This window comes from Cupressus sempervirens, chromosome 5 (assembly GCF_028749045.1).
Source record: "Cupressus sempervirens isolate cs-2001-9-10 chromosome 5, ASM2874904v1, whole genome shotgun sequence".
Classification (NCBI taxonomy): Eukaryota; Viridiplantae; Streptophyta; class Pinopsida; order Cupressales; family Cupressaceae; genus Cupressus; species Cupressus sempervirens.
This window is the reverse complement of record NC_143122.1, coordinates 332,573,759-332,585,669: the sequence shown is the minus strand read 5'-3', so window position 1 is coordinate 332,585,669 and position 11,911 is coordinate 332,573,759. Positions and strand designations below refer to the sequence as shown.

The following is an 11,911-nucleotide window of genomic DNA, read 5'->3' as shown; positions in this document are numbered from 1 at the left end:
GCTCCCCTTTAATTAAATAATAATCCCCAATTCCTCTTATCCTAAGTGTGCACACATAAAGCATTATTCCTATTTTAAAAATAAAATAAAAGACATTTTTGTCTATACATGAATGTACAATTTTTTATGTGAGGAGGAATCATCTATTTTCAAAATAATTTTAATTCTCCTCCGCACATCTTTTGCCTCTTAAAGTCAATCGTTGATCTTGATTAGGTGAGATGCTTGTGCACATGGATCATTCAAGATGCATTCTCCTCCCTTGATTATGCATCTTTTTCCTCTTAATCTCATCCGTCCATTTTTCTTTAAAAGGAGGTTCTCTCCCCATTCTTGCATAAGGTGAAGAAGTTGGAGCTATCGTCATGCTACCAATTTGAAGCCTTGGTACTTTGGAGTCTCATTGCATTCTTGGTGTCTTGGAATACTTGGAGCTTGCGCTCATCTTGCATCTTGGACCTTGTTCACCATGGCTAGGTTAGCTTCTATCTGTCTTGCATTTAAATTCCTAGATTAGCTTGTTGTCTTCATTGCATTGTATTGCACATTTACTTTCACCATAGCTAGGTCTTGCATCACATTTAGCTTAGATCTTGCATTTAAATTCCTAGATTAGCTTGTTGTCTTAATTGCATTGTATTGTACTTTTACTTTCACCATAGCTAGGTCTTGCATCTCATTTGAATCTTTCGTTCTATGGTGCACCTTGCAAGGGTTTCTTAATTGGGTTCATTTGAGAGCCATTATCATATTGTTATTTGTTTACTTTAGCCTTGCACATCATAGATAGGAAGCTATAGGTTAGTTCTTGAGGAGCTTATCATGGGTTTCCTTGAGTGTAATGTCCTATACAAGTGTGTCTACATTTTTCACACACAATGGCAGATGAACCCAATAACTCAAGAAACAAGAAAAGGAAAAGTATCTCAGCTTGCTTGATTGGTGAAAATTCCAGGGAACACCAACATGTACTATCTTGCTTCTCAAATTTATAGGGAGCATCAAGTCCATTCTCCTTCATTGTGACATTGAAGGATGCCTCTAAGACAAAGCCTTATTGTCTCCCTTGCCATTTGTCATGGGTGTATTAAGGCAAGAATGATTTTCCTTTTAAAGTTGCAACACTCTTTACTTTGTTCATAGGAAACCTTATGATTGGAAGTGACAAACTATCTGGTTTAAAAAAATTGATTTAGAGCATAACCCCAAGCATCCTTTCATATTTTGTAGTTTTCTGCTTGATGCTTTAATATTTTGAGAATTGTCGAGTGAACCCTTCCCACATTTTGCTATCTAATCTTGGACATAGAACCCCCTTCATCCCAAAGGAGGTTTGAAAAACATTTTGATGACCAGCTGCCAGAATATCTTCAGATAATTGCAAACCTACAAATGTAATAAAAATGAGAAAATCAAAGTAAGATTGCAAGAAAATTATTCTTATCGAAGTTAGCTCAATTAAACCAAGTGTCTATCACAATATACTTTTGATATCAATCATAGATATGCTAATGAAACGTTATCCATACAAAGCCATTAAATCGTGATCAAAAGCTTCAAAAAGCAAGGAAAGTAAAGGTTGGTACACACAAAAAATCAACCATCCATGTATAATTACTTACTAAAATTGAATTCAAAACAATTGCAAGATTCTTCAGAGGACCAATTTGAACCTAAAATCGTACCACATAGTAAACCCAAAAATTATTACAATTTAAAATACAGGTAGATATTACGAGGTGACAAGTTGTCTCTAACAAAATATCTTAGGTCTATTCAAAGGGTCTTGAAACACAAACTCACAAATCTTGAATATCAATGCTTACAACATATCAGTTATAAAAGTAATTAGTATATTGAATGGACAATTGATATTCAACACTATATAAAATAGAAAACTACCAAAATACTGACAATTGAAAATCTAATTTGAATTTCATTCATACGAATATGTTAAAGACCTTTCAATATACGAGTCTTCTCAAATTTGTGGTCATTTAAAATACTTTGGCCCTATATTTATAGGCAAAAGTTCAACACATAAAAACTAGATGATTTTTTGTTTTATTTATTGTTTTAGAGATTTTCCAGCCTTATATTATTTATTCTAATTTTTTATATTTATATTTAATAAAATAGACAATTTATATTGATTTTTTAATTATTAAAAAAAATTTAGTTTTATTGACAAAATTAAAATTAAAAATATTTTTTTTAATTAATACAAATATGTTATATTTAGTATTCTAAAGATTTAGATATCTTATTATTGTTTATTTTTATTTAGTAAAAATTAATTTATTTTGATTATTTTATTTATTAACAAATAGAATTAAAAATGTTTATTAAGAAATATTTATTTAATTTTTAATATAAAAAATTCTTAAATTTAAGATTGTTTAAATTAATTAAGTAAATGATAGTTATTTTTTATGAAAATAAAATATTGAGAAACTATTTATTTAATTGTTCATACAAAAAGTAATCTTAAAATTAGTATATAATATTTTTAAAATATTATTATGATTTGTTTTGTTAAATGTAATGAAATTATCATTGCTTTTTTTTTTTTATTAAAAGGTATTACTTTAATTAAAATGAGATTGTGATTTTCAATTGAACTAGGTGGTTGAGGCTAGCCTCCCCCCTGCTTTTGATATTGTACCTTCTTTTTTATCTTTCGATTATTTGAATTTTTTTTTAAATGAGATTTTTTTCCAATTATAATATTTTACAATTTAAATACTTTATTTGATTAATACAATTCTTTTAACAAAAAAATACATAAGTTTTATAGAACTAATTTTATCTATTTTGCTATTATTTTATACAATATTATTGTTTATTTTAATTTTCAAAACAATAAATTAAAAAAATTAAGTTAAAAAGAACAACATATCTTTTCTTTTCAATTAATAAATTTTTATGGAAATTTTTTAATTAATTAAATACACAATATTTATTTTTATGATAATAAAAATATTTAAAACATATTTAATTTTTAATAATAAAAAGTAATCTAAACTTCAGTATACTAAGCTTATTTAAATTAATTAAATAGTTGATAGTTATTTTTTTAATAAGAAAAAAAGTGTAAAAAATTTATTTATTTACTTATTAAAATAAAAATTAATCTTAAGTTTACTATTTAAAGTTTTGAAAATATTACTTTTAAAGAAAAAAAATGTTATCATTGCATTTATATTTTTTTATTTTATTCACTCAAGAATAATCTTATTTTTCATTAATTAAAAAAAATTATAATAATTATTTTTATTTTTATTGCTAAAAGACTAATTAAATTAATGAACTAGAATTTATTTTTAAAAACATATATATCATTTTTATCTAAAATCATAATTTTTAAGTTCTATACAATTAATTTTATCCTTCTGTTATTATTTTATACAATGTCATTGTTTATTTCAATTTTTAAATTGATTAATAAAAAAAAATAGTAATAATTATTTTTCAAATAAAATTAAAAATATATAATGGCTTAGATCATTTTCTTAACATGAACATATTTTCCAACCGTTGCAAGTTGTTTTGTCTATCGACTAATAAGATTCAAATATTAAGATTATATTAATAAGATTATTCCAACCATAGAAATTTTTTTTTAAAATATTGGATAAAGGAAATGTCTTAGGAATTTCTTTATTCTTATGTAATAATTTATAAACTCCTAATATTTGAATACGTGCTCATTAAAACCAGCAAGAACCATTGGATTTCTTGAAATATAGGATCTTCAGTTATAAATTGGGCTAGGGCTGCATTAATTAGAATTATAAATATTTAATTTCGATATCTTGATCTTTAGAATTTAGCTCGCAATTGTTGAAGTATAGATATTTTACACTCAGTGAAATTTCATCCGCACAGTGTTCAGAAATCTCAAAATGGCCTCCAAAATTATGTCATCGCTTTCATTTGAAACAGGTTAAAAAGAACGCAAAAAAACATTCGAAGAATTAAGTCAAAAAATAGGTTAGATTTTACAAGAGAAGTTAATCGATAGTCCTTCCAGACAAAATTATTCTATAGAATAGTTAGTCGGAGCTCTATGGTTCTGCAGTTAAAAATGGTCAATTGATACTTTGTTGCGATAAGATCACATGATTAAGTCCCTTATTCCACCTCGATCTCAGTGGAAAACCATGAATAAATCAATGATTACAAGGCAATTTTTATGAAATTGATGTGACACGAACAGAGTGATCCACCGATCCTGTCAAAAATATTGGTGATGAAGGGTGCCAATCCACAGATGTTATGGGAGCACCATGTTGTAGAGTTTTTTGCCCTTTAGATTTTCCTTGGATCTACAGGCATAAGCAACACACTATGTTACTACTGATCATGAAAAACCAAAATATAACTATTTTTTATCAGCAAAAGCATGAGACATACCTTAATTTGTGTTTTTGGGGAGAATGTTTCTTTTTCTTTTTTCCAACTCACATTTAATTACATTTACATAAATAGAATAGCATACAAGAACCCTCATAAGAAAAGTTACCTGATACAAGGGAGATCTCAAAGAATTTGATGTCACAAGCAGTCTCCTCCCATGTGCATCCATTGCCATTTCATGCCTTGGGAGCTTTGTGATTTCATATCCAAAATGCCTGTTCAATGTTCTTATACGGTTGTTAAGACCGGAGTGGTATTCTATCTAGTTTTTTCAAGTTCTACGAACAAACTAATTTAAGAAAAATCAATATGTAAATGCTTCCCAGTGTGTTGAAATAACAATTGATATTGTTTCAATGACTTTTCCTTGCTCTAATCTTGATCCTGTCATCTAAATAATGGAGATGTGCTGTTTCAAAAACAATCTTAATGGAATGATAAGTAGGAGATAATTTTCACAGCAAGTCAAATTGTGATATTGCTATCAGGATTTAACTGTGTAATTTTGAGTCAAACTCATTGACCCATATTTCATGAGTAGTGATTCAACATGAATCCATCTCTCATGAGAATAAATGGAACACTTAGCACACATTGGATCCAAGTGATGCTCACAAGGGTGAAGCACCGAGACTTCCCGCGAGGTCACCCATCCCAGTACTACTCCAGCCTGAGCGCGCTTAACTACGGAGTTTCCTCCATGGTTAAACCCAAAGCTTGCAACCCCATTTGCATAACCTTCACCAAGTGTTGTGCCTTATGAACCATTCATTAGAAAGCCCCTTAAGCTCATCAATTGATAAGTAGGAGATAATTACCACAGCAAGTCAAATTGTGATATTGCTATCAGGATTTAACTGTGTAATTTTGAGTCAAACTCATTGACCCATATTTCATGAGTAGTGATTCAACATGAATCCATCTCTCAAGAGAATAAATAGAACACTTAGCACTCATTGGATCTAGGTGATGCTCACAAGGGTGAAGCACCGGGACTTCCCGGGAGGTCACCCATCCCAGTACTACTCCAGCCTGAACGCGCTTAACTACAGAGCTTCCTCCATGGTTAAACCCAAAGCTTGCAACCCCATTTGCAAAACCGTCACCAAGTGTTGTGCCTTATGAACCATTCATTAGAAAGCCCCTTAAGCTCATCAATTGATAAGTAGGAGATAATTTCCACAGCAAGTTAAATCATGATAAATTACACAGTTAAATCCTGATAGCAATATCACAATCTTAATGGAAGTCACTTCTATCAATTTATAAAGTTACTTAGTTATCAGAGTGCCATTTTCCACATGTATAAGCTCACAAATAATTAGTGATCAAATCATTTAACTAGCACTAAGTTGATATAAATATTGATACTCACTTGCCAGAATCTTGTGACCACAAAACTTGGCCTTGGTTATGCAAGCTCCATTCAAAAATCTACAAAATATATCTCTCTATTATTAGGTTTCAAAGGAAAAGTAAATGTTCAAGAATGTAATTATAAGCTGTAGACATTAAAAGGCATAAATCATCCACTTAAAGGAAGCCAATTACAAACTTCCATCAAAATCATATCCATACCTTTCCATCTGCACCAAGGCTTAAAATGCTAGCTTCGTCAGGTCCGAACTTCACATTACATACTGCTGAATCATGTGCAGGCCAACCAGTTATTGGCAAGCCAGCAGACATATCTTTTACTTTGTCAAGTACAACATATCCAATAGTTAACATTCAAGGACCACACGACACTATATTGAAAAATCCCATGGTCAATACTTTATGGGAAAGAGAATGGTAAGATTTAATAAGAAAATCAGCAAAAGCATAAACCAGACATCAATTTTTGCTTAAATGGAGACAAAACAGTAAGTTTATAAGGATAAGGACAAGCTGTAAACCAGACTTGCTAATTTTTGCTAGAATGGCCAACAAGAAATTTGCTTTATACAATCAATTGTCCAATCTATTGCCATGCATAATTGGACCAGTGGACAAGACTCCTATGCTTCACACCAAAGGATACCAAACATATGGATCATTCCATCTGTTGCAGAAGCTGCCAAGATTTTCCCATTATGGTTGAAACAGACAGAAGTAATTGCTGGTGGATCCTCACCTAGTGGAAGAACCGTCTGCAAAAACCAAAATAGGATGTATTTGTATAGGTAAATGCATTAAATAGTATTTTTTTCTTTGGAACTACAAATACATTTATGTGAACAAAATTGTAGAAAGGATGTTGTATACCAAGGGTTTCCAAGTCTTCATATTCCATGCTGTCAGGGAGGCAAATCCCATTTTCTCAATGCCTTTACTGCCATGCCTGGAACCACCAAACTGTTTGTCAGGATGCAGAATATTTGACGCACATGTTCAATGCATGTGTGTCCAATTATTTTCGTATGAATGCAACATATCTAAAAGGTTTTTCATTTAACACTAATAAAAAAATCAACTAAAATTCAATGCAACGAAGCCAAGAACAATGAAGCACACTGAACCATCTTTCAAAATCAAGTAAAAATCCAAAATCTGTAAACATTTGGCCCGAGACAAATAACTAGTCCACATAGAGCAGACTAGTTTGTTGTTGATTGTATAAGTGAAGCAAAATAAGAAAATATTAAAAAAATTGACTGCAGTGGGGATAGCGGAATTCCCTTGAAGAGGGACCCAATATATATGTATCAATTCATTTCTGGATTGCAAGTTTTTCAACCGAATTTCGAGGTACCCAGCATAATTGAAGAAAGGTATAGCATCTTTATGGATTACTAAGTACACCAGTGTAATATATTGCAACCATCATCGATTTTTTTGAATGAAAAGTAGAGCCCAGCTTGCCCGTGCATTCTAGAAGATCTAGTTTTACGTAATGTATTCAATAATGCAACACCTTTATTTACTGTTGTTGCATATTTGATTAAAACAGTAGTCTCTTTTCTCCTGGTTGGATTCAGACATCGCAGGGTTGCTGTTTTTCTCTCCTCACCATCATCAACACAAGAACTACTTGAACATCTTTCCAGTTTTATTGTTTAGTGTGTTCTTACTGTGATGTATGAATATGTGTGACATCACAAGGGATTATCATAAAACACATTCTCAAATATTTAAATGGCAGGTTGCATATTTAATAGGGTACGAAACAAAGTTGCATGGGTATGGGGATTCTTGGGTACAGGTATGGGTACCGGTACGGCTATTTTTCAAAACAGGGGAACGGGGTACGTGGGTGGGCCTAAAAAAATTTTAATATAATTTTGATATTTTATAGAAAATCTGAAACTATGAGTCATGAGTCGTGACATTATAACTTTCAAAACAAGAAATCTGAAAATATGAGTTATAAATCATAATATGTATGCTGAATGTTTAAAATTTAAATGCATTACAAAGAAGGAAAACTTTAAATATGAACAAGAAGACCATAAATCATATAATGACATTTTGCAAATGATAAACTTCTAGTTCTAACTTGAGCAGTGAAAATCAGAAAACTTTATTAGTTTACTATTAATCAATATTGTATCTAAGTTTCAAACTGATTACATATTGAGTTAAGATTGATATACAAGAAGTTTGATGTGCTAAGAAAAACTGAAACAAATATCAGACATCCTAATCTACATGGCACTTCTTTAACATTTTGCAAAGGTGAAAAAATCTGTGAGCTGGTGTGGTGTTTACAGCTGCAGGGTACGTACCCAGGCAAGTACTCGGTATGCGTACCAGAGGTCTGGGCATGTGTACCAGTGCAACCATGGTACTAAATCTTACATGTCCAAACTAGCGTGTAGGTATGTTGTGACACCAATATTGGGATACAATTAGAAGCAGTATAGTTTTCTATAAGGAAGTCTTGAATCTTTCAATCATCAGTCCAGCACCTCAAGGAACCACCCTTAGTTTTGCTGAACCAGAAATGAAGGAGGTTTTACACACCTTGGCAATTGATTCTCAGCATACTTAACTTCCATTGCATTTTGGTTGCATCATTTGTGTCCAAGCAATGATGAAGAATTTAATATCAGATCTGTGCCTTGCCATAGATAATTTCACTGAATCTATCAAAGCCATTTTCAATTGCATTTGGGAGAGAGGAGGTTCATTGGGTCGATTGGAACAGCCTGGCGACCAAGCCAATCAGCTGAAGCTGTTCTGCTGCAAAGACTCAAGAGCCAAGGATTGGTCCAATTAAAAAGCCATATTGAGTAGTTTCCTTTTAGTGTTTTCCCTGAGAGACCTAGAGTGCTTAATTTGTAGTGGAAAATTGTTCTCCTTAGTATCCAAGAATCAACTTGATTTGGATTCTCTCTTGATGCCTTACTCCAATAACTGTGATTATACTGATGGAGAAGTTAGTCTATGGCTGATTGGAATAGCATGAGCAGCTTCCAAAGTCATCTTACTTTTCCCATGAATATGGTGAGGAAAAATTTTGTAACACCCACAAATGGAGAACTGGAATATATTTGCTCTCCTCTAATAGCTCGGAAAACTAGAAGCTTGCCCTTAAACTTGTTCCATTGCCATGAGTAGAATAAAATACTCATTAATTATGACAAGTAGGTAAGGACTACGAGGACCACCCTAGTGGAGACCCTTTTGAGGAATGGAATAAGTTACACTGATTTTTGTTTATGGCAACTCAGGAAAAGGCATTTGCACTAGCTGTTAAGCCAACCTACTATTAAAACCAAATGCACTTAAAGACCTAATTATCATTGAGTTTCCACTAAGGTGAAGGTGGCCAGAATTACAATAATTAACTAGTGCCAAAATGGAAAAACCATAACAATGGGATAAAGCTGAGACAGTAAAAACCTGGATCATAAACTTACAAGTACAGATAGTTATGTGACAGGTAGAACCTTCAAGGAAAGCATAGAGATTATGAAAATGATAGCTAGAAATTATGACACGGGACCAGGAGGCCAATGTCCAGCAAACCATGAACCAAAATACCATGCAAAATTACTGTTTGTTACTGCAAAAATGTCAATACAGCATAATGTAAGGATATAGGGTACTTGCTCTAGAACCTCTTTAGTATTTGTACTTAATGATGCTTTGGTGGTAAATAAAACTAATGTTGTGTGCCTTCATGACCTAGCCTGCAGACGCTGGGAAGGCCCTTTCCACCAATATGAAGCAAATTTGCTTTGCCAACAGTAAGAAAGTGACTCTAGTTGCAAATTGGAGGAATAGTCTAACCTATTTCAGTATGAGTTGAACACATCCAAAATGAATCTACTACTCCAAAGCCTTATGTTATTAAAAAAAGGAAGAAATTAATTTGACAACTATAGAGGTCTACTGTAAGAATCTAAGGAAGCCTTCTAAAGAAAAGTTGCACACCTTTAGTTATTAGTGATGGTGACTAAAAAGAGAGTATGAGAACCGCCTCTCTTTTTATAAACAATGCTTTTTTTTAAATCAACATGGGGGTGTCCCTGCAACCAAGCCCAGCAACGACCAGCGGCCAGTGTGAGCTATGGCGAGATTAGTCAATTCTCATAATAGATAAGGAACCTTAAAATAGAATGTTCTTGAATCTCTACAACCTGAGGCAAAGATGAGATATCTTACCAGCTTAAAGAATATGATGTTTGTTATCAATTCATAACTCCTGTAACAATGCCGTCAAACCATAGTTTAAAAACTCGGACTTAGCACAGACTCAGCAGCCCAAGATAGGACTCAGATTCAGGTCTTGGCTGAAAACTCGGCTACAACTCAGCTAAGAAGAAAATCATAGTTTTACAAAAAACTAGAAATAAATTGATACATTTAGAAAACATAAGAGCCATAATTTATATATTACATATTTGAAATTTCATCTTTCAGACTCATTATTTCAATCTTTAAATTGTATAACAGTAGCATTAGTTTATAAATGTTTACAAAATTACATATATGAGAAAATCAGCCAACTAAAATCTACAACTTCCTCTTTCCTCTCCTAATGTAACACAATTTTGAGGCCTTGAACTAGTAGATGCTGTGGTATCTAAATGATGATAACTTGTTTCATCTTCTTTATGTTCAAAGTTATCATCTTTGTCCTCCATTTCACCTAGATCTACTACTCCTGCTTCTTCTGCTACTCTTTTCTCAAATTTTGCAAGATGATAACAAACCTCCGTATATCTAAAATGTGAAGCAAGACACAGTTATAAACCTATTTATAACTATGTGACTTGCTTCATATTTTAGATATGGGGAGGTTTGTTATATAGGAGGGCATAATCATCATCATCATTTTATTCATTGACAATCCATTCACCATATGGATCAATAACATCTAAGTCGATGGCCTCATGTGAAATGCCCTCCACCTTTCTAGTTCAAAGGCGAAGGTTCTAATAAATGCCCATAAGATCATTGAGGCACTACGAGGTCAACCTACCTCTCTTCTTTGTGCAAATGTTCTCAAGTAAATTCCAATTGTGTTTACACCCAAAAGCACTACATGGTTGGGACAAAACACAAATGGCTCTCTCTTAAAGACTAGGTGTGCCAGCACCATAATTCTCCCACTCAATCTACAAAAAAAATTAGAAATATAAGAATTAATTAGAAAACGTAACAGTCAATTTTCTATTATTTCCATAATTCTCCCACTCAATCTACAAAAAAAATTAGAAATATAAGAATTAATTAGAAAACGTAACAGTCAATTTTCTATTATTTTGTTGTAGTATTGAACTAAATTTTTTACTTGGTTGTTTTCCAACTTTACTTGCCGATCCGATTTGGGCACATGAATCAAATTCGTGGATGCAAGTTTTTTTTCCCAACTATGATTCATGGAGGGTTCGTGTGTGTGTGTGTGTGATTCTAATATGCATCTATGAATCTAGCATACTTGATAATTGATCTATTTTCACGATTACAAAGAAGATCAGCACATTCATATTGAATTACTGAAAGTGAAAGTTTGTAACATTCAAAATATAGATCATTAAACTTAAAATGTGTAACACTTAGTTACCGGATTCACCTGGAAAAGGCTGGATCCGGGCTCGGGTCCGATTCGGATCCGGATCCACGTATGGATCCGTGAGGATCCGGGCAGGATTCGTAATCCTGCCTGTGGATCCGTAAGGATCCGCGGCCCGCGGATCCTTACGGATCCACAGGCAGGATTACGAATCCTGCCCGGATCCTCGAGGATCCACGCGCGGATCCGCGTGAATCCGCGGCAATGAAGGAGGAGAATGCAAAAACGTGGGCCCATTATCATTTTTTAATGTTTTTTTTTTGCCCTAAAGGCCCTAAACCCTAAAAACGACCCTCTAAATCACAATGCAAGTTCATTTGCTCTCTATTTTGCTCTCTCATTTTGCTCTCTCATACTTGCTAGTTTGAAGTGAAGTGCTTGGATTCGAAGGAGATCGGTTGTGGAGCTTCAAATACCTTGCAAGAAGTGTTTAAGGTATGCATTTCAACCATATTCTTGAATTCTTTCATAGATTATTGATTTATT

General features: G+C 32.8%; 1 protein-coding gene across 1 annotated transcript in view; it reads right to left on the bottom strand.

Moving 5' to 3' along the window:
• Window positions 1–3,946: 3,946 nt before the first annotated feature.
• Window positions 3,947–11,911, bottom strand: part of LOC149556044 (uncharacterized) — a 49,710-nt gene continuing 41,745 nt past the window's right edge. The window contains exons 10-15 of the mRNA XM_089830171.1: window positions 6,667–6,742; window positions 6,443–6,551; window positions 5,998–6,110; window positions 5,795–5,853; window positions 4,526–4,634; window positions 3,947–4,328 (exon numbers count right to left, since the gene is read on the bottom strand). Coding sequence (XP_089686297.1) covers window positions 4,194–4,328; window positions 4,526–4,634; window positions 5,795–5,853; window positions 5,998–6,110; window positions 6,443–6,551; window positions 6,667–6,742 — 601 coding nt within the window. The 3' untranslated portion in view covers window positions 3,947–4,193. The remainder of the gene's footprint in view (window positions 4,329–4,525; window positions 4,635–5,794; window positions 5,854–5,997; window positions 6,111–6,442; window positions 6,552–6,666; window positions 6,743–11,911) is intronic.